Below are 23,840 nucleotides of genomic sequence, written 5' to 3'. Positions count from 1 at the left end.
ACAACATGGAAATGTGCCACAAGACAAAATACTGGCAGTTTTCCATCCTTGTACTTGGCATACAACAGGCAACATTGCTATAAATTCGTACAGCTCATAAGATGATCGTTTGGCCCATTGTGCCAGTGCTGGCTCTTTGAAAGAGCTATCCAGTTAGACCCACTCCCCTATTCTTTCCCCATAGCTGTGTAAGTTTTTTCCTTTTTAGAGATCCAATTTGCTTTTGAAAATTACAATCAATCTGTTTTCAATAGCTTTTCAATCAGTGCATTCCAGAGCATAGCTCGCTGAGTTAAATAAAATGCTTCCCGTCTCCCCACTGGCTTTTTGACCAATTGCCCCTATGTTAAATCATTTTTTTCTGTTCTCTTCAGAACAAAAAGTGCCATAAACTGAAGACAGTATGTAACACCAATCCAATTCAACTACTTTATTCACATTATAGATTTAACATATCTGTATAGCACATTTACATACACTACAGAAAAATAATATCTCCATGAACAACTTTAATATTTCAATTTCATCATCGCAACATCACAGACAAACAAATATAGTGCAATTAATGCTTCAGCTATGATTTGACACATATTCTATGTTCTATAATTGCAAAGGGTGATTGAGTATCCTTTTTGTAACAAGTGATTGTTGTGAGGTCCCAAAAGTACAGTTTAAGATACAGCCGTTAAAGACGGGTAACACAAACTGAGGCTAAAAAGTGCAAGAATTATACAGTAGTGATAACAGCACGGGCACACTTTCTTGTCTTGAGGAAGCAACAGGGAAGGTTCGAGTTCATCATCAGTATGGGATCTGGTTCTGGTAGTACTGAATCATGTCGTATGTTTTACTCCTGAAAAGTAAGACGACAGTTTTATAGCATTTCAGTCAACGTACATTTTACCTTCTCCACCAATATCTTATGAACATAGGAATCAGGAGCAGGAGTGGGCCACTCAGTTCCTCTTGCAGCATTTTCCTGTATCTTCGTGACTCCTCCCATGGCACTACCCCCCTCCCCCCTTCCAATCCAGCAGACTATTGAGTACAGCTCAAGGTGACTTATTCTCCCTCTCTTATCCTGGAGGAAGGATATGGCATTTGCATGACTAATTGTGAACACACGGAGCCATGTGCTTCTCCCACAGAAGGATGAGGTGGTGGGGGGGGGGGGGAGGGGAAACAAGCGAACTTGGCCCACACTCGACTGGCACAATCTTGCACAACAAGAGGAAATAATATCTCAAGAACAGGGAAATGTAAATCATCATCTACCTGTTGCTCAGGAAGCAGTTCTGAATGACTTTCATGATGAAATTTGCTGCCTCTCTCTCACTTACATTCGGGTTGAATCTTTGCCTGAATCAAAGAGGGAAAACGTTAATAAAAACCTCAAGGCTTTCATTCTGGGCATCTGAACTGCTGCCATTTCAAATCACGGCAAAATGTTAAATGTGTAGCTTAAAAATAGTGCAAGCACACCAGCTGAACAATAGACTGAATGCACCAATTCTCTAAAAGGTAACAAAATAAGGTTAACATTTTTAAATAAATTTAAGGCAATTTCTAAGATACAAGTTCCAAAACCTGATATGTTTAAAAGGTTTAACTATATCAAAAACGCACAACCAAAAGCTAACGCTCTTACTTAAGAAGCTTGATAGTCTGCCCTCGGAAACAAGGAAGTCCTGTATCCAGCATGAGTGTGACAAGTGACACCACTGCATCCATGTACGGCCTACAGAGTGAGAACATTAGCAGTCACCGGAGGTCCAAATGGTTCAGACACTGAACATCGACAGAATAAACCAAGCAGGATCACGGTCATGTTTCACAGGCTTATTCCTAATTAAATTGGTTCCCTAACCTAAACAGATTTAGATTTCAGCATTAACTGGGGCTGATAACAGGTCAATTCTTCCCATATGTCATTTACCACTCCAACTTTCTTTATTTTACTGAATGTGATGGCTTCTTAAATATTACACAGAATTATCAGCACAGAAACAGGCCCTTCAGCCCAACTGATGTGTGCTGGTGTTTATGCTCCACACGAACAAGTCAGACCTATACTCAATGGAGTTTAGAAGAACGAGGTGATCTTATTGAAACCTAAATTTCTGACGGGGCTTGACAGGATAGATGTTGAGAAGATGCTCCCCCTTGTGGAGGAATCTAGAACTGGGGGGGGGAGAAAACGGCTTCAAAATAAGGGGTCTCCCATTTAAGACGGAGATGAGGAGGAATTTCTTCTCTCAGAGGTTTATTAACATTTGGAATTCTCTTCCCCAACGAACAGTGGAAGCTGGGTCATTGAATATTTTCAAGACTGAATTAGACAGATTTTTGATTGACAAGGGAGTCGAGGGTTATGGGGGTAGGCAAGAAAGTGGAGTTTAGGCCACAATCAGGTCAGCCATGACCTTATTGAATGTCGGAGCAGGCTCATTTCCCAATCGCGCCCGGGACTACTGATCGCAGCGTCCGACGAGAGAAAAATTCAGGCCCATCTAACGCTATCAACGTATCCTTCTACTCCATTGTCCCTCATGTACTTATCTAGCTTTACCTTAAAGGGACCAATGCTATTTGCCTCAACTACTGTCTGTGGTAGTGAGTGTTCCACATGCTAAACACTCTGGTTAAAGAAACTTCTCCTGAGTTGTTTATTGGATTGGTTGCTGACTAGCTCACATTTATGGCCTCTAGTTTTGGACTCACCCACCAGTGGAAATATCTCTGCTTCTACCCTATTTTGAAGACATCTGTTGAGTATAGCCCGATGGGGATAGGTCTGCTAGATACATCTGCTGCTCACCATTCAGCAAGTGGTCATTTAAGAGGCCGCCCAGTTTTGCCCATCAGAAGCCCGTGACAGAGGTGAATGGTGTCACCCTTGCCAGCTCCTCAGCTGAGACTGACTAACACAGCACAGTGAACTGTTTCTAATCCGTACAGCTCAGGTGTGCCTTGCCCAAACATGCTGGGCTATTAGGGAAACATTCAGCAATCTGAGGAGGAGGATATGTTTCAGTTTGAAACCACAAAGACATATACACCAAGGCATTCACATGTTAGAACAAGAACGTTTCCTAATGAAGAAATTAGATTTTTAATTCACACCCAGTTGATCTGTGGGTCACCAAGTAGCACATTATCATGCGGCAGAGTCTGTACTAGTAGAACCAGAATCTTACAGTGCAGAAGAAAGCTCTTCAGCCCATTCTGCACGTGGCTTCTCACTGAAAAGCACTGTTCATTCTACGATCCCGGGAGAGTTGTTCACTCAGTCCATTCCGCATGTCTTTCCCTATGCCTGTTACATATATTTATTTTCAAATATTTATCCACTTTCTTTTGAAACCACTGCCACCGAATTCAACTTCTACCAATATTTCTGGCAGGATAGGAAAAAAAGTTCTCCTAACTACTCCCCGATTCTTAAATGCATGTTCTCAACTTACCAACTCACCAGCCGAATTGGCAACTTGCAGAGACATTCAATGCAGCTGATGTCTGGATGTCTGCATCAGCAACATTCTGCAAAGATCAACCCTCCTTCCAATTCTATTAAATTCAAACTGATCTTGCCTATCTACAGTGCAGTGCACAAGGTCTGCTAATACTTTTATAATGGAGCGAACTTTTCTTCTGTATATATGGCCAACTGTTTAAAACTCGAAAATCTAAAAACTCTCCTTACACAGCCCCAGCGTAAACCAGTGAACATTAAGTTTTTGTATAGGCTTCTTACCTGACAGCTAAGTATCCCTTAACGCACATCTCCATGAACCATTTAAAAGGTGTGGCCTCCATCTTCCCTCCCATGATCATCACCATCTCATCAGTTAGTTTGATATCAGGCTCCCAGCCAAGATTGCCACCTGGCGAGCTTTCAAACATGAAACCGAAATCTGAAAAAATGAGCACGGCTTGGTTAACTCAACAGTCATCAGGTTTGTCTCCGAGGTCAACGTCAGCCAACAGTGGTCATTTGTTTTTGGCCACTGAGGTGTCTGAACAGTACTGAAATCTGTTATTATTAAGGACACTCAAAACCAAGCTGCTGCCAAGCCACAAGGGCTCAGTTGCTGCTTACCTAATGTAAGCTGTATATTCTCAACCCATAGGTGCAACGCCACCTTCTCTACATCCAGGAGGTTTGGGAGCCCATGGTGTACAGCTAAAACCATGTATCTTACAGAGCTTGTCCAGCTAGCTCTTTCCTTGTGTCAGACCAGGCACAAATGGTACATTTACAACATCACTGCAGCTATGTCCTTTGCATGGACACTGCAGTCGCAGTGTAACTACATATTTAGTGACATTAGAGCCTGCGATCAGCCTCGACTCAGCAGTAACATACTCAGCCAAGAGTTCAGTCCCCAGTCAGCAGTCTTGAGCATACAGTCTAGGCCTACACATTTGTGCAGTACTGAGGGAGTGCTGCATTGTCAGATGAGGTATTAAACTGAGGTGCTGTCTGCCCTCTCAGAGGGGTCCCATGGCATTATTTCACTGAAGGGCAGAGTATTCTCCCCAGTGTCCTGGCCAATATTTAGCCTTCAGCTAACATCACCAACACATTATTAACTCATGGCTGTTTGTGGGAGCTGGTTGTGCATTTCCTAATTCAAAAAGTACTTAATTGGCTATGAAGCGCCAAAGAACATCTTTGGTAGTGAAAGGTGCTATATTAATGCAAGTTTTTTTTACTCTACCTGTTAAACGTGTGGGGATCTTTTAAGGTTGAATGGTGAGAATTCCAATCCCAGTGCCCAGTGATAGGTTTGCCCTCTAAACAACACTAATGAGCCAGTGCCCAGACACAGTGAACTTTCTTGGCTCAGTGACCAGATTACTGACCGTGGCACAGAGGGCTGGGCCTATTCTAATAGTCCGGCATCAGGCATGTCCTTGTTGCCCTAAAGAAGCCACACATCACCATACATCTGCCTCTCCATCCTCCCCATAAGAAAATAGCCATTTGGCAATTGTCAATCATAGAATTCAGCCTCACTAGGCACAGTGCAGCCACTGAGATTCCAAGAGGTTCCCAACCATCATGCACAGTGGTTCCTCCAGCTGCAGGTGTAGACCTTCAGCACTAACTGCATGCTTCTCTGTAACTCAATTACGGCAGTTGCTTTCATCCGGAAAACATGAGTGCCTGGATACATACGGGCCTCCAGATGACATCAATCAGCACGCAGTTGTGCCAGGCTTGGATTTGCAGCTCCGAGGCAAGTGATGGCTCGTGACCCTGCTCAAGATCGTTAATGTTTCCTTCCCCCCTTAACCTTTCCCTAAAGGATTTTCATTGTTTAGGGATCTGACACAAATACTGTCCACACCTATGGCTTAACCATTGGCTTGGAGCAGCCAGGAGTCGGTGGCCTTCCAGTATGGCAATGGGAAGCCAATAAACACAACTGCTAAAGGTACAATTAATTCCTGCAGCTTTAAAAACTACTGGATTTCATAATGACTACCATGGCCCCGAGTTTTGGTCTCCCTGAGACAAGTGGGCACATCTTCTTTATCTGTACCTTATCAAACCGTTTTGTAATTTTGAAGACCTCTATCAGGTCACTCCTCAGTCTTATCTTTGATCTGGAGGAAACAGCCCCAGCCTGTTCAATTTTGTTCCAATAATCCTTAGGTGTGGTATAATCCTCGTGACTCTTCCGTACCTTCGCCACAGAACCTGCCTCTCACAGAGGCGTCTCTTCAGCTATTGGCAAAAGTGCACCATGAGGAGCCACCCACATTCCCACTGGATTTAATTTGCTGCATTACCATCATCTTCCGTAGAGGGAAGGATGCCAACAACAATCACTGTCTCTATATTTCTCCTGTGAAACAGGGACACATACAGTGCACAGTACTTGAAGTGCAGCTTAACCACAGTACCATACATCAATGATCATAATGGTTGTGAGCAGGGATAAGGGAAAATGCTCCATTCTTATTGCGCTCTTAAAATGTAACCCCAACTCAATCCAGAAACAAAACAATAAACTGCGGTTAACAAGTGACAAATTCGCTGGTCACCAACTTAGTCTCCACGTGTCAAGGTGCAAATTCTTAAGAGAACCGAGATATGCATTCAGTGCTTTTGCACAGACTAGTCATAGAAAACTTCCAATATTTGCATTTTTTTCTACAGGGCATTAGTTATGGTTTGTGTCCACTCATATCAATATTTTTTTCTATCCAGTGAACTACCATCAGCTTCTACATTCAATTTTAGATTTTATAAGCACCAAATGGATGAAAAATTGGTTTAAAAAGGTAGAGCATACAAGAAGACAGGAGACTGAAATTGGAAAGTGATAGGTGTGGAAAGATGCTCAACAGCACCAATGGAAGCTAAAGGGAAATGAAACCAGCATTGGTGATTTGACAGAGTGACACTGAAAAAATATCAACCGCCTCATCTTTTGACATTGAAGAGATTTTGTGCAGTTCTTGCAGGATGAACACTGACCTATGTGAATGAGATGACCTTTCCTGTCCAGCATGATGTTCCCATTGTGTCGGTCCTTGATTTGCAGCAAGAAGAGGAGGAGACTGTACGCAGCCATGCTGCGGATAAAATTATACCGTGCCTTCAAGACAGACAGAAAATGTTAATTGTGGAATAGATGATCAATGAACAAGTGTCAAAGGCAGCATGGTTTTTTAGCAAAACTAACCCTGACTTATGTTCCTCTGAAAATTCACCTTGACTGCGATCTAATAAATATACCGACTCCTTAGTTTATCATATTCACTGAGCACCTGCTTAAACTTGGTGGGTCAAGATCGAAATTCTTAAGAGAATAGAGATGGGCATTTTCTGCTTTTGCATAGGGGTGAATGTTAGCAGTTAGAAAACCTCATAACTGCCTACAGATTGCTGAACTAAGTTAACCTCCTCCAGCATTCCTACTGAGAAGTCATTTTTCGTCGACTTGCACTGCTCCATGGAGTTTCTATCGAGTAGAGTGAGGCCAACTAATTATACTAATGGTAAACTCAATTTAAATCGAATGTACCCTGGGGCTTTCAAAAAATAGCTACACCCATTTTCTATACCTGGCTTATAAATTAGATCTGCTGACTTCAAATTCTACTAGAACATTTTGCTCAACCAGGCTCTCCTATGTGGTTAGTTTTCAAAATGTGCATTAAATTAGACGTACCTGCACCCAAAAATTAAATCTCTCTCTCTTCCTCCCCTCCAATTCATTTTTGAATCTCTTAATTTTTCATTACAGGGGACTCTGTTGATGTTTTATTTGTTCATGGGATGTGGGTGTCGCTGGCTGGGGCAGCATTTATTGCCCATCCTTAATTACCCTCGAGAAGGTGGTGGTGAGCTGCCTTCTTGAACCATCACAGTCTATTTGGTGTAGGTACACCCACAGTGCCATTAGGGAGGGAGTTCCCGGATTTTGAGCCAGCGATAGTGAAGGAATGCCGATATATTTCCAAGTCAGGATGGGTCTGTGGCTTGGGGGGAAATGTGCAGATTATGGTGTTTTCATCTACGGCCTTTGTCCTTCTAGGTGGTAGAGATCTGGAGATTTGGAAGGTGCTATCAATGGAGTCTTGGCAAGTTGTTGCTGTGCATCTTGTAGATGGTACACACTGCTGCCATACTGTGCCACTGATGAAGCGAATGAATATTTAAGGTGGTGAATGTGGTGCCAATCAAGTGAATGTTTGTGGATGATGTCAAGTTTCCTGAGCGTTGTTGGAGCTGCACTCATCCATGCAACTGGAGAGTATTCCATCACACTCCTGACTTGTGCCTTGTAGGTGGTGGACAGACATGGGGGAGTCAGGAGATAAGTTACTCGCCACAGAATTTCCAGCCTGACCTGTTCTTGTAGCAATTGCATTTATATGGCTGGTCCAGTTCAGTTTCTGGTCAAGGGTTATGCCCAGGATGTTAAAGATGGGGGATTTTTGGCCTTTGTTGGAAGGGGATTGGAGTACAGGAAGAATGAAGTCTTGCTAGAATTGTACAGGGTTTTGGTGAGACCACATCTGCAGCACTGTGTCCAGTTTGGTCTCCACATTAAAGACAAGGTATACTCACATTGGAGATGGTACAGTAATAGTCACTAAATTGGTCCCTGGGATGAGGGGGCTGCCCTATGGGAGGTTGAATAAATTGGGTCTATTTTCTCTTGAGTTTAGAAGAATGAGAGTCAATCTCATTGAAACATTCAAGATTGTCATGAAAATATAATAATTCTCGTAATGTTATTATGATTTATTGTAAAGGTAGGTTAATAGTGGGGTTAGGATAGTTTCTCTGTGTGTATGTGTGTGGGGGGATTTAATTGAATTGGAGACAGCTGGTCTGGAGGCTTTAAGCCATCAACAAGAAGCTAGGTTTGAAATGCTAAATACGTAAACTTGGCTGAAGTTTTAGAATGTGAGGTGTGAGGGAAATGGATAAATTACATTACCTTGAATTTCAAAGAGATGGTAGGATGTTATACTTAGCCAAAAGAAGCTAAGCCAAAGAGTGTGTTTATTTTTCCCAAAGGTTACTGATAATATGAGCACTATGAAAGATTTACATTATGAGAAAGGTAAAGTTCCAAAGACATAGCGGATCAATGGAATTTGCATTAAAAAGGGAGAAACATATATAAAGGAGATGAGGCTGTGTGTAAGAGGAGAAGATATTCTAAGATCTAACACAAGTGTGAAAAGCCTCCAGCCTCTCGGCATCAGCTTGCTGACTACAGGAACTGAAGCTAAGAAAATTCACTTTGAAACTTACTGTCCAGGGTATCGCGTTGCTTTGCCTGGGTATGTTTAAATCTATTTGTTTTTACTGTTCCCTTAACAGAGGTGTAACTGAGGGCCAGATTAATTAGGTGTTTTAGGCGTCATTATAGTGGTAATTTGTAGGCCTATGTATGTGCTTGAAATCTTTCCTTTTGTTAATAATGTTTAATTTAGTTTTCTAAAAACATCTCATGGCGTGGTAGTCTTAATACTTCTGAATTCAGGGTATGCATCTCAAAATAAAATACAAATTACAAAACAGTTGTGACTGCACGATCGTTTCCCCCGTGGATTTGATCTGCCTGGCACACATTATTTGCCACATCACAACAAAGATTTTGATGGGACCTGATAGGGTAGCCTCTGAGAGATTGTTTCCTCTGATCGGGGAACCTAAAAAGGTGGGGGCACAATCTCAGGGTAAGGGGCCAATTGTTTAGGGCTGAGATGTGCAGAAATTACTTCACTCAAAATGTTTGCGAAGCTTTGGAATTCTCTGCTCCATTGTTGAGTACATTTAAGGCTGGAATAGACAGATTTTTGGTCTCCCAGGGAATCAAAGGATATGGGAACGGGCAGGAAAGTGGAGTGGAAGCCCAAGCTCAGCCTTGATCATAGTAAATGGTGAAGCCGGCTCAACGGGCCATATAGTCTATTCCTGCTCCTACCTCTTGTGTTCTTGTGATTCAGCGATGGTAATGGCATTGAATGACAAGGAGAGATGGTTAAATTCTCTTGCTGGAGATGGTCATTTCCTGGCATTTGTGTGATGGGAATACTGCTTGCCACTTATCAACCCAAGCCTGAATGTTGCCTAGGTCTTGCTCTATGCGGGAATCGACTGTTTCAGTATCTGAGGAGTTATGAATAGGGCTGAACACTGTGCAATCATAAGTGAATATCCCCACTTCTGGCCTTATGATGGAGGGAAGGTCATCAATGAAGCAACCGAAGATGATTGGGTCTTTGTAAGCTATATGAAATTATTTACACAAAACCAACAATGATAATATGCAGTAGTGTGACCAATTCCTGCCATTCTAACAGCCCAGGGTCAAACAGGTGTAGTCATAATAACAGAATTTACAACAGGCACAAGCCATTTGGCCTAACATGTCGATGCCAGTTTAAGCTCCACACAAGTCCACTCCAACCCAACATCATCAAACCCTATCAGGAGACCTTTTTATTCCTTTCTCCCTCATGTACTTCACTAGCTTCCCCTTAAACGCTTCTTTATTATTCGCCAGAACTACTCCTTGTGGTAGCAAGTTTCACCTTCACATCACTTTCTGGGTATGGAGGTTTTTCCTGGGTTCTCTATTGGGTTTTATTAATCAATATCTTATACTTTTGTGTTCTGGTATTGGACTCTCCCACAAGTGGAAAAAACTGTACATCTATCCTGTCGAACCCGTTCATAAGTTTACAGAGCTCTGTTAGGTCACTCCCCCAGCCTTCCCTTTTCTGGAAAAGAGCACATTTGTTTCTTTGCAGCAATCATCCGTGAATGTTTCCTCCCTCAAATTTACAGTCAACATACTTAGTTGTAGCGATGTCCTGACTTTACCTTCTGGAATGCCAAAGTTGATTCATCTCCGTACTGGTTCCTGAAGTAATCATACATTCCAAAATCCGTCTGCCGGCCCAGCTGATCGCGTGACTTGCAGTCAGGGATGCATTCAATAACGCCACACTGAAAAATTGAACCGCTGTCACACTTAAAATCTGCTAACGATGAATATGTATCTGAGAATGCCATTCCTGCTCAGTAATTTATTTCATCATGAAAGCTGATGGTAACCTTAGCAGTAAACACTATAGGGTTGGTTTTACAAATGTTCGTTGGCAGCAGCTAGTCTCATCCACCTGCCTGATAGTATCAGGAAACAAACAACGGCTGTGCCAGACATGATTTCATACTCACTGATTTCATGACTGCCCCTTAAATGGTGAACATTGATAAATATCGGCCCTTAGGGCCACAGGTGTCATAACTTTTATTGTGAAATACAATATACTGGAACAAGCAAGTTGTTGAAAAGAAAGTATGCTCACTAAAAAAACACTAAATTATTTTAAACAAAGGTTCTAACATTGAAAGGAATTCTCAATTTGCTGACATTTAGTCTAATTTTAAGTAACTTCACCACTATAAAGTGCAACTATTTCTTGATTTTATGCATTATCGAGTCCACAGATATGTAATTTTGACACGTACAATGTCTCGAAGTTAGCTCTTCAAAATAACAGTATAGCTGTCCTATTTTTAACTTCTACGCATATAACTGGATTACTGAGTAAGTTTATTGAATAATCACAGTAAGTAACAGTAACATTTTCAATATCATTCTATCATGAAGGACATACCCCTGGGGCTGTAGCCACTACTCTGTATGGAAAGACAAAGAGATCCAAACCAACAAGCTGAATAATGTTCTTGAAAAGACCAATAATCTGTAACGCCAACATATCCTGTGGACACACACACACATACACACACAGTGAGCACATTTTGAAAGCCAGACAACACTGAAAATGAAACTGTTAGAAACTAACCTTCCAACAAAAATATTTCAGGTAAAACAACACAGAATTTTGATAATTATGCACAATGAAAATTTAGTCTACTTTTTCTAGAAAAAGCTAATACTAAAACAGAAATGTTTAAAAAAAAATGATCCAGGGAGGGTTTAGAAAAAGATCGTCCTTCTAAACATAGTTTCCATGCAAACTTGAAACTTGACCCAGTTTGTGATTCTGCATTCTTATCCATCGAAATGGATTGTACATAGTGTGTTTAGTGTGTTCACTAGCCATTATCTCATTCAGTCAGGTTTCATTTCATTTGAACCACATACCGGCCTTCCTGTCAACGGGATTATGAAAAGTACAGCTGATCTGCGTTTGGCCAAGCAATGTTTTGCTTTAGCGCAGCACCCACGTACACAAGGGGGCCTGAAGTTGGCGTGGCCGGAAGCAGACGTAAAACCCGTTCCCAGCCGAGATCGGGTTGTGAACGCGATCCTAACCCGCCTGGAGAAAGGCTCAGCGCTGCCATGGTGGGGGGGTGGTGCGGAAAGAGGGCTGGCACCAACGTCACCGCAGGTGCTGCTGAACGCTTGCACTGAGCTGCCCCAGGGAGCTGCAGATCTCTAAATAAAGCACAAAAATGCTGCATGCAAAAAACGGCCCTGCAGCACAATCAAGCACCCGAAAGCAGACCTCATTAAAAGAAAAAAGTCCCCAGATATTTCTCTTTATTTTAAGCCCTAACGGAGATTTCATCCCACCTTTGGATGAGGTTTCATCAAAAAAGTAATGCCCATCTGGCCGTTTGGCCTGTCCGCCAACAGTAAGGTTGGACGGGCCACGAAAAATCGCTTTCAATTGGGCCACTAATGGGCTTAATTGCCCACTTAATTGTCGGTGGGCGCTCTTCCCAGTTTCGCATGCGCCCGCCAGGCAAAATATTGTGCGAGTGCGCAATGACTTCGGGGCGCTGACCCGACGTCACCTCGTCCAGGTCAGGTACCCACCCGCCCGTGGGATGCAAGATTCCAGCCAGGAAGGACAAAATGACTCTCTAATGGTTGGTCAGATACTAAACGTTTAGCGAAGGAGGGAAAACGATGACAACAAATCAGTGAGTTTAAACGTCGCTTCCTAAAGAATAAGGTCAAACGACCAAACCTGGGTTGATCTTGTGCCTGATAATTGGACTCGGGATGTACAAAAGTCCTTCATGAGAACTTAATTACTTTGAGTAATATCTCGATTTTAAAATTTTCATCCTCGTTTTCAAATCCCGCACCCCCCCCCCCCCCCCCCCACCCACCCCCCCACCCCGCCCCTCACCCCCTCCATGGCCTCACCCCTATCTCTATAATCTCCCCCAGCAATATCTCTGCGTGCCTACAATTCTGTGCTCAGCATCACAATTTTGACTGCTGTACCATTGGCAGCCGTGCCTTTTGCTGCCTTGGCCCCAAGCTCTAGAATTTTCTCTTCGGATCTCTCTTGCCTCTCTACCTCGCTTTCCTCCTTTAAGATGCTCCTTAAAGCCTCTTTGACCAAGCTTTTGGCCACCTGCCCTAACATCTCCTTATTTGGTTCGGTATTAAATTTTGTTTGGTAAGGCTCCTGTGAAGCGCTTTGGGATGTTTTACTTTGTTAACGATGCTATAGAAACACAAGTTCTGGTTGAATAATGCTTTTGCTCCAAGGGCATCAGATTCTCATCAAACATTCACTGGTTCTTATTTTGATTACTTCAGACCTGTTATGTTGCAATATAACAATAGAAATTAAATGAGAGGTGAACGGGTTTACCTGTCTGCAGTCATCACCAACTTTAAAAATGGCAGCCTGCCAACAAATTCTTTCAGAGTCATCTTTCTCTGTACCGTCATCAGCGCAGCCAGGACAGGAACGAAGCCCTGTAAATCATATTCATTACTCCTCATTATCTAACATGTAGCTTCGATGTTTAAGCCTGCCTATTAGGTTTTGGATCGCATGGTTAAAGCAGAGAAATGACACACAACATTGGTAAAATGTAGAATAATGATCAATATTTGAATATCTGCATCCCGTCTACCCCCAATAACCTATCATCCCCCTTGCTTACCAAGAATCTATCTACCTCTGCCTTAAAAATATTCAAAGACACTGCTTCCACCACCTTTTCAGGGAGACAGTTCCAAAGACGCATGGCCCTCGGAGGAAAAATGTTGCCTCATCACCATTTTAAATGCGTGACCCCTTATTTTTAAACAGTGATCCCCCCACTAGTTCTAGATTCTCCCACAAGAGGAAACATCCTCTCCGCATCCACCCTGTCAAGACCCCTCAGGATCTCATATGTTCAATCAAATCGCCTCTTTCTCTTCTAAACTCCAGCGGATGTAAAAACAAAAAACTGCGGATGCTGGAAATCCAAAACAAAAACAGAATTACCTGGAAAAACTCAGCAGGTCTGGCAGCATCGGCGGAGAAGAAAAGAGTTGACGTTTCGAGTCCTCATGACCCTTCGACAGAACTCCAGTTCTGTCGAAGGGTCATGAGGACTTGAAACGTCAACTCTTTTCTTCTCCGCCGATGCAGCCAGACCTGCTGAGTTTTTCCAGGTAATTCTGTTTTTGTTCCAGCTGATGTAAACCTGGCCTGTCCAACTTTTCTTCATAAGATAACCTGCCCATTCCAGGTATTAATCTGGTAAACCTTCTCTGAACTGCTTCCAATGCATTTACATCCTTCCTTATATAAGGTGAACAATACAGTGCACAGTACTCCAGATGTGGTCTCACTAGTGCTCTGTATTACTAAAGCATAACCTCCCTTTTTTTGTATTCAATTCCCCTCGCAATAAATTATAATATTCTGTTAACTTTCCTAATTACTTGCTATACCTGCGTAGCCTTTTGCGATTCATGCACTAAGACCCTCTGCATCTCAGAGCCCTGCAATCTCTCATCATTTAGATAATATGCTTCTCTTTTATTCTTGCTACCAAAATGGACAATTCCATATTTTCCTACATTATATACCAATTTACCAGACCTTTGCCCACTCACTTAACCTATCTATATCTTTTTGTAGCCTCCTTATGACCTCTTCACAACTTACTTTCCCACCCACCTTTGTGACATCAGCAGATTTGGCAGCCATCCCATCCATCCCTTCATCCAAATCATTTATATAAATTGTAAACAGTTGAGGTCCCAGCACTGATCCCTGTGGCACACCACTCGTTTACATCTTGCCTACCTGACAAAGACCCATTTACGCCTACTCGCTGCTTCCTGTTAGCCAGCCAATCTTCTATCCATGCCAATATGCTACCCTCTATACCATGAGCTTTTATTTTCCGCATGCACAAACTTTTGACTATTTTTTCTAGAAGTTTCTGCCTTTGGTGTGGTATTGTTCCCACAGGCTCTGGCAGCTCAGCCACCGAGCTACCTCAACAGGGTCACCAGCCTTTAGACTAAGTGTGTACTGGCCAATGAACTTCGGAATGCAACAGAGACCAGCCAATATGGCACTCATCCAATATTTACAAACAAAAACCTCACTCAAAGTGTCTGGATAGCACATCAAGAGGAGGAATCCAATTTCCTGTTTCGCCTTTCGAGCCCAGAGAAACTGAAATTAACTGTAGGGCCAAACTAGCCCTCCATCCTGACCAACTCAACCACTGATATACCTGTGAATGTGCTAAATTATCTCACGTAGGTCTCACATTGACTTACTGCATATGACAATGCCCCCAGGCCACTGTCTGAGGCTCAACCAGACAGTTCACGACCTTGGCATCTTGTCTGACCCTGAGCTGAGCTGAGCTTCCAACCACATAGCCTCTACATTCCCAATGCTGCCCACTTCCATCAATGTAATCTTGTCCATCTCTGCACTGCCTTGGTCCATCCACTGCTGAAACTCCAACCTTCAGATCAAAGCTCTTGTGGCCGGCCTTCCACCCTCTATAAACCTGAGCTCTTCTGCACCAAGTCTTGTTTATCCATTATCCCTGTAACCGTTGACGTACATTGGCTCCCAGTCCAACAACAGCTCAAATTTAAAATTCTCAGCCTTGCGTTCAAATCCCTCCATGGCCCCCCCCCCTCTACATATCAGTAACCTCCTACAATTCTCAACTCTTCAAGAGCTCCACTTTGTTTTGACCACAGCCGATGTTAATCGCTGTGCAAACTAATTTCCGGGGAAAACCTGGCTTACAGGGCCATATCCTTTTTTTTTTGTATTCTGAAAACAAGAAGAATTAGTACTGATCTCAGCAACAAATCCAGTAACATGTTTGGGATTTTAAAAATTACAAGTAAAAGTTTATAAACAAGAATAAAAGAAAACTTAAGCACACAAGTAATTACACAGTTAAACTTAATCTTACGAAACATTCCCTCGCCAGAAAAACACTCTACTTGGACAGACCCACAGGTAAACACCTCCCAGCCAACATTCTCTTGTAGAACAAAAACAGAATCGCCTGGAAAAACTCAGCAGGTCTGGCAGCATCGGCGGAGAAGAAAAGAGTCGACGTTTCGAGTCCTCGTGACCCTTCGACAGAACTTGGACTCGAAGTCAAGTTCTGTCGAAGGGTCATGAGGACTCGAAACGTCGACTCTTTTCTTCTCCGCCGATGCTGCCAGACCTGCTGAGTTTTTCCAGGTAATTCTGTTTTTGTTTTGGATTTCCAGCATCCGCAGTTTTTTTGTTTTTATTCTCTTGTAGATGTTTATCAAAAAAAAAAAATCCAGTAATGGTACCCAAGGCAAACTGCTGTAGCTTTAATAAAGGCATACCACATGGCCTCTTAACTCTCTCCCACTCTGCTGTGTAAATCCAAACTTCAGAACAAAACTGCTCGTTGCAGCCCAAGACTTTTCTGGCTTGACTGGATGGTTGAACATGGATCTTCTCCCAGCCCAGAACTCCAGTTATAGCTCCAACTGCTACATCTCACAGCTCCAGTTTAACAGCTCAAACTGCAACTCAAACAGCTACCTTAAGCCCTCCACGGCAACTCTAAAATACCATTTTTCCCCCTTTCATCTCAGATTCCATTGTCCTCACACCTCTTTGAAACCCAAACCCTTCCAAATATAAAACCTTTCATGTCTCCATTTTGTCTCTGCTTTTGGGTCAAGAAAATATAATATTCCCACTTCTTTCTACCTATGGAACTCCTGCAAGATGCAAATATGTTTCTTGACATCCCTTTGATATTCAAAGAAACTCTCAACTTATCTAAAAATGCAAATGGTAGATCTAACCTATTCACTTGTACTTCAAACACCACCTTCCTTTTCATGTTTTAAACTTCCCAGACAACCTGTCTATTAATCTCTGCCCAGCTTAATTAAATCACACACACACAAATCCCTTCTTCACAGAACAACACAATATTTGCCAAAAATATTTTTAAAACTCCTCTATTTCTCACAACTTTCCTCCAATTTTGGAGTCTTATGCATCTCTCACTACTTTTGACCCGCCATTGGCAGCCGTGTCTTCAGTTGTTTAGGCCCCTAACTGAAATTCCCTCATTAAACCCCTCCACCTCTTTCTCCTCCTTTAAGACGCTCCTTAAAACCTACCTCTTTGAGCAAGTTTTGTTCATCTGCCCCAATACCTACATATTTGACTTGGTGTCAAATTTGTCTGATTATGCTGCTACGAAGTGGCTTTGGGATGTTTTACAACATTAAAAAACTCTGTCCAATTGCAGGTTGCTGTTCTTTTTGTATCACGGGCAACAAGTAAGTAATTGCATTGGAAGCAGTTCAGAGAAAGTTCACTAGGCTGATTCCTGGGATGAAGGGGCTGTCTTACAAGGCAAGGTTGAGCAGGTTGGGCCTATACTCACTGGAGTTTAGAAGAATGAGAGGTGATTTTATTGAAACATATAACATTCTGAGGGGGGCTTGACTGGGTATATGCTGAAAGGATGTTTCCCCTCATTGGGGAATCTAGGATCAGGAGGCACAGTTTAAAAATAAGGGGTATCCCATTAAACATAGAGATGAGGAGGAATTTCTTCTCACAGAGGGTCGTTAATCTTTGGAATTCTCTTCCACAGTGTGCAGTGGAGGCTGGGTCATTGAATATACTCGACTGAGTTAGATAGGTTTTTGAACTACAAAGGAGTAAATGTTCATAGGGAACTGGGCATGAAAGTGGAGTTGAGGCCACAATTAGATCAGCCATGATCTTACTGAATGGTGGAGCTAGCTCAAATGGCCTACTCCTGACATTCTTATGATCTTAAGTACCGTGAGTATTTAGGGCATAATGAGTTACACTAATGTTTAGTTATAGTTACTATGGGAACTCAAACAATATAGTGCATTTAATGTTGGAAACGCCTCAAAACATTCAACAGGGAGCAGAGGATCAGGCAGGGAAAGGACAGGGTGTGATTGTAAACTCTGTCAAAACAGCTGTCAATACACCAATCCCTGGGGTTATAATATTTTGTAATCTCAAACACTGAGCAAGCTGGAAAATACTTAATTTCATCATTGCTGTGAAGTTCAAACTTAAATCAGTGCTGCTTAGATCCATTTAACTGTAATCATCACTGGTGTTAACACCAACTCAATATCAGGGACAATTAAAATTTGAGGAATATCTGCATTTGAAATTAGATCTTTCTTTTAAATAAAACCTATTAAAGGCACATTTTCTCTCTCCCACCCTTCCCCACCACCCCAACAATCAACAAATAAAAACAACACAGTTCAATGATTTGTGCAGATAATAGGTTACAAGTGCAATGCAGCATTGAGTAAATGCTCAATGTCATAGCCACTGTCGTTCAGATCATATCTTGGACTCTAGCATTACCCTGTTTCTGATTTCCTTCAAAAGAACATTCAGAAACTCTCCCAGTCTCCTGGCAAGCATTCTTCCTCAACCAACACCATCTAAAGGATGATCTTGTCGTCTGAGGGATCTGAAAATGGCTGCCTACAGTCACTGAACTTCAAAGCAGTTCATTAACTATGAGGGGTTTGGAGACATTTGTGCGAAACATGAAATGCTATGAAAGTACAACTCATTGATTTAAAAACAATACAAAATTGGGGGAATAGCTGGGCTGCGTGTTATCCCATTCTCGGATTCCTCCATGTTAGGTATAATACCCCAGCTGAGAGGTGCTACTATTGAAATTAGCTACTGGATGGTGGGCAAGACTGTGGCCTGAGTCACCTGCATGCTAACATTCCATCCCCTATTATGGAGCTGCATAATCAGTATGAGGAGCTAGGCACCAAATTAAGCAGATCCTAAAAGGTAATAATCTCTGGGTTATTACCTGAGCCATGTGAAATTGGCATAGTGAAAATAAGATTAGAGAGATGAATGCGTGGCTCAAACACTGGTGTGGGAGAAATGGGTTCCGGTTCAATGAGCACTGGCACCAGAGCTGGGGAAAATGGAAGCTGTACCATTGGGTTGGTCTACACCTGAACCATGCTGGGATGAGCTTTCTTGCAAATTGCATAACTAGGGAAGCAGAGAAGATTTTAAGCGAAATAGGCTCAAGGAGCCAGGTGGCCTACTCCTGCCCCTTATTTGTATGTTCATAAGGATTGAGAGATGGCATTACAGGCTAAGCAAAAGATAGAGAGACTTTAGTTTTAAATAGAGCCCTGTGAATAACTCTCAAATACTTTTCAACCTTCATTTCTGTGAATCAGGACTGTTAAGTGATATGGCAATCTTTGCACTGAGTTTATTGGCTTGGGTGGAGTTGATGCCCAGTTTCAATGTGCCGATTATTATTTTTAAAAGTTGAATCCGCTTCAGTTGCGCAAAGATCTCAAATGGCTCTTTGTAACTGATTGGTTTTAAAAGTTTTTAAAGATGAATTTTGCAGATATAAATGAAAACTGGAGAGCTCTTTAAAGAGTCAGCATTGGCATGATGGGCTGAATGGCCTCCTTTGTGCCGTATTACTCTGATAAACCATTTCTAAGCTATCAACAGCAAAGCAAATACATTATTGTTTCTCTATGGGCCCTCTTGCTTTATCTCATGATCATCCTTCACGGTCGCTGGGTCAAAATCCTGGAATTCCTTCCCTAACAGCACTGTGGATGTACCTACGCCATGCAGACTGCAGTGGTTCAGGAAGGCAGCTCACCACCACCTTCTCAAGGGCAATTAGGGACGGGCAATAAATGCTGGCCTAGCCAGCGATGCCCATGTCCTGTACATGAATTTTTTTTAAATCTGGACTTAGTAACTGGGGTTGATTAAGAAATCTTTCTTGTGAGCAGATTTTACAAAGAGTGAAAAGTGCAATGCCCAGTGTACAAATGGTTTTACTGACCTTCCCTTTCCAGCTCAGATACTCCGCACCGTTTTACTTTAAACTTTGCCAAGTAGGGAGCTTTTGCAGCGCTGGGTGAAAAGAAACAAACACAAACACATGCATGTTTATATAAAGGATTTAAATGGCATGGAACAGGGTATTTTAAAGCTAATGTAATGGTTACAGTGCAGACTTTCCCAGTCACTCTTTAGGAAGAAATGACAGAAATTAAAGAGCAATTAAGACATTTCATAAAGTATTAATTATTCAACTAAAAAGTCATCTACTGCACCAGTGTTTAAACGGGGTGGCTGACCGGTGTCCTAAGAGTCAAATCAAATGCACCTTTGCATGGGAGTTCCTGACTTGTAGTCAATGTCCAAGACAATAGCTTCTGGATTACTGGGAAGGTAACAACCTGAAACCAAAAGAAAACAGGGCAATGCTTTGGTGGTCTTCTAATTATTATATCTTTATGTAATATGAGAAATAAATGAGGAACACAATGGAGTCTTTCAGAGTAAAGGCTCCCAAATTGCCAACAACCAATCTTTAAGATAGGGAAACAGTTACAAAAGGAGCACTGATACCACACTGCTAATTGAGATGCTAGAAATAACATGAGAAATGTCAGTTTCTCTTACCAGGCTGCACTTTAACCTCAGATAAGGCCTTCAGACAAGCTTTTTTCCTTTCGTCACCTTTAGGGTATGGCCTAAAGAAGTAAGAGACAGTATTCTCAGTATTTGTGCAAACTACTTTTTCCGATAGGACCTGCTGCACAGCATTTATCTATAATCAGATTTCTAATGATCCACGCTTCCTGCGACACACAGCCTACAGTATATAACATGGGTATAACATAACTGGAAGGCCCCATGTAATTTTAAGAGGTCTGTTTGGGGAGGCTCTTCGCTGGTCAACATTTCCTAGGAAAACTCCTTTGAAGCTGCTGCTCTGCTATTGCTCGAAACTGCACCAATAGAACAGCTCATGGTGCATTCACATTGCAAGTTTAGTTTTAGCATAACACCCTTAGCTTCGCGTTCCTGCACAACTACAGTGTAAATCAGGTGCCAAGGCTAAAACAGACTGTAAGGTGGAGTGAGGCCACCTCTTTCAGGTGCTCTCGCACCACTCCCTCTGTTGTCAGTAAGACGATAATTCCCAATTTCATGCCATTATCTGCAGCGTGAGTGTGCAGCAGGGTGGGTCAGTGGAAAAATTTAGGCAAATTTTCCCAATTCCTCAACACACGTATTTGACCAATAAAATTTAGCTCACAAAGAGGGGCTGCTGGAATGTGCTGACAGGTCAAAAATAATGGCTGAAATAAAGAGAGTTAATCACAGATGGCTGTAGGGCTGGACTAAGTTAGAGATAGGGAGAGGCACGACCATGCACGGATTTGAAAACAAGGATGAGAATTTTAAAATCAAGATGTTGCTGGACCAGGAACCAATGTAGGTCAGTGAGCAGAGGGGTGATAAGTGAACAGGACTTGCAAGTTGAGATTCATGTCTTTATGCCAATGGAACAGTGAACTGACGGGGGATGAACTTGGGGCGGGGTGTGGTGTGGTGATTCTGGTCTACACAGCTCACTTACTCATTGAATCAACCTTGCTGTGTTATCGGGGCCTTCATGTTTAGCTTGTAGCTTGAAGAAATGTTTTGCTCTGGTTTTACAATATTTGCTGGCTCAACTGCAAGCTTTGAAGAGCTAACTATTAGGCTCATCACAAATATTCAGGTCACCAAAAATACTGAGAAATGATAAAAAAAAACAAAATAATTAGCGACACCTGCTTTAAAGAACCGTGGGTGTAGATCAAGAAAGCTTAAGATCTGCTTACACTGTTAGCACAGCATCAGTGGCAGGCACCTGGTACTCTATTCAGCAACAGTACAACGCAAATCTTATGTTTTCAATAGCAGCCAAGCGCATTCATCCATAGAGCAGAGATGAGAGGCATGTAGGACATTGGCCTCTCTCTATAGATTCTCTATGAATCGAACAGAGAATGTTTTTTCAATTTACATTGCATAGAATGCACAGTATGGAAACAGGTGATTCAGTCCAGCTGGGCTGTGCTTGTCTTTGTGCTCCACATGATCCACCTCTACCCTACTTCGCTGGTAGACAACAAAAGTTTGCAATTGTTGTACTCAAATATGATACAAATAGCATTTCTCATGCAATGGTTTTATCTTTCATATAAATTGACATCTCCTCAAAAACTTTAGACGACTCTCAATTTAAATAAGGCAGCTTTGATAATTAAATTCAAAACAACAGCTTATATTTATTTAGAGCCTTTAACGCAGTAAAACATCCCAAGGCGCTTCACAGAAGCATTATCAAAATTTGACATGGAAGACTATCAAGAGATATTAGGGCAGATGATCAAAAGCTTGATCAAAGTAAGCTTTAAGGAGCATCTTAAAGGAGGAAAGAGAGGTGGAGAGGTTTAGGGATGGAACTCCAGAGCTTCAGGCATAAGCAGCTGAAATCACAGCCACCAATGGTGAAGCAATTAAGTCAGAGACATTCAAAGAGGCAAAAATTGGAGTTCTTAAGAAACTGATCAGAGGTAGGATTTCGCAGGCAGCTGGCAGGGGGAAGGGGAGGGGAGGCGTAAATGGGAGACTGATTTGCAACCCCTCAAACCCTGGCAGAACTTGAGAAAACAGTACTGTACAACAGTGTCACTGCAACATTAATGTGGTATCCATGCACACAGTGAACTTGCATGTCTTTCCCTGTCCATTTTCTTTGCAAAGTCTTATGTATATCCTCAAGCAAGTTCCTTGACCTCTCTTGATTGATGGACACAAAATAAAATGTGGATATAAAAATTTCAATAATCTTTGTGGAGCTTTTGACTGGCAATACAACATTCATGACGCCAATTGCAAACTCTAATTATGAGGGTTTTTTGACAGGATGCCTTCTTACTTGATGATAGCAGAAACATTAGTGATCTTGCTGAAGAAGTCATACTCTCGCTGGTAGAAGTCCTTAGCTGGGCCTGATAGTGAACCAGTGATCTCTTCTATCAGTTGCTCAAGTAATTCGCCAATATCAGCTGCCAACAAAACACACAAGAAACATCCAGTTGCTTTTACATTGAGAGATCTGTCAATGTAGCATTCAAATGTTGCTTGTTCCAACCTGAAGCTAGATCAGATTTACCAGTTAGTGAGATAGCAGAAAAGTAAGGTATACTGAACAAACGTAAAACCATTCCCATTGTTCTTTTGTTTTTGACCTCTCTCCTCCCTTGGATCCGGTGGCATCGTACACCCATTCACAGGTATGTTAAAAAAAAAGCAGCCAACAATTCTTCCCAAGCTGCTGTCAAACACCATTTTTCAGCCTGCCCACAGGCTGAGAGAATGGCCTGTGCAGAACACACCCTTTCATTTTCAAATGTTATTAGAGGCATTTTGTCTTCATTTTACGACCACGCCCAGACAGTACAATGGAGACTGCAGAAAGTTATCATGCAGGTAATCATTCATGGAATCTCATATTCTGCTATTCTACTCCACAACAAGTTGGTCCAGCGACAGCCTATGCCCATTCAGCTATATGACTGATGGAAACAATCTGTATATTTTTTGCAGATTGAAATAATTCACATTACTTTGCATCTTTGTGCCTATTACGACACAGCCGATGGCAAATGCTGAGCTGTTCAAATCCCGGAGGGAGCTTGAAACAACTGTCAGAAGCAATTTTTGCAATTTGTATGTTTCACGATGCAGACTTTGAATTCAGTTATAATAAAAGGCCACCTAGCCTCAAGAGGTTTTTATAAATCTAAATTAAACATTTATTAATTAAAAGATTGCAAGCACATATATATGTCTACAAATGACTATGATAATAACTTCTTAAAAAAATCCCCTAATTAATCTGACTCTCAGTTACATCTTCGTTAGGGCAACAGTAAAACACAGATTTAAACAGACCTCTGGCAAAGCACACCCTGGACAGTCGCATTCAAAATGAGTTTTTTTTCAGCTCTGGGTCCTTGCAGACAGCGGCTTGAGGCTTACAGGCTGGAGGCTTCAGATCTTAGAATCCCTCTGCCTTTTACCAACAGCCTTCTCTTCCTTTATACATATTTTCTTCTTTGAATGCAAATTCTCATTGTATCACTAGGTTTTTTTCAACTTTACCTCTTCTAACAATAAAA

The 23,840-nt window shown here is 42.0% G+C and overlaps 1 protein-coding gene across 1 annotated transcript in view; it reads right to left on the bottom strand.

Annotated features, from left to right (window-relative positions):
* Window positions 1–415: 415 nt before the first annotated feature.
* The window catches only part of pi4kab (phosphatidylinositol 4-kinase, catalytic, alpha b), a 153,415-nt gene continuing 129,990 nt past the window's right edge, over window positions 416–23,840 (bottom strand). The window contains exons 44-55 of the mRNA XM_041202508.1: window positions 22,595–22,724; window positions 20,281–20,351; window positions 19,982–20,054; window positions 19,655–19,725; window positions 13,126–13,232; window positions 11,164–11,268; window positions 10,364–10,489; window positions 6,491–6,611; window positions 3,755–3,914; window positions 1,649–1,738; window positions 1,276–1,359; window positions 416–853 (exon numbers count right to left, since the gene is read on the bottom strand). Coding sequence (XP_041058442.1) covers window positions 802–853; window positions 1,276–1,359; window positions 1,649–1,738; window positions 3,755–3,914; window positions 6,491–6,611; window positions 10,364–10,489; window positions 11,164–11,268; window positions 13,126–13,232; window positions 19,655–19,725; window positions 19,982–20,054; window positions 20,281–20,351; window positions 22,595–22,724 — 1,190 coding nt within the window. The 3' untranslated portion in view covers window positions 416–801. The remainder of the gene's footprint in view (window positions 854–1,275; window positions 1,360–1,648; window positions 1,739–3,754; window positions 3,915–6,490; window positions 6,612–10,363; window positions 10,490–11,163; window positions 11,269–13,125; window positions 13,233–19,654; window positions 19,726–19,981; window positions 20,055–20,280; window positions 20,352–22,594; window positions 22,725–23,840) is intronic.

Source organism: Carcharodon carcharias, chromosome 13 (assembly GCF_017639515.1).
Source record: "Carcharodon carcharias isolate sCarCar2 chromosome 13, sCarCar2.pri, whole genome shotgun sequence".
Taxonomy (NCBI): Eukaryota; Metazoa; Chordata; class Chondrichthyes; order Lamniformes; family Lamnidae; genus Carcharodon; species Carcharodon carcharias.
Note: the sequence above shows the minus strand (reverse complement) of the source record. Positions and strands in the feature narration are given on the sequence as shown.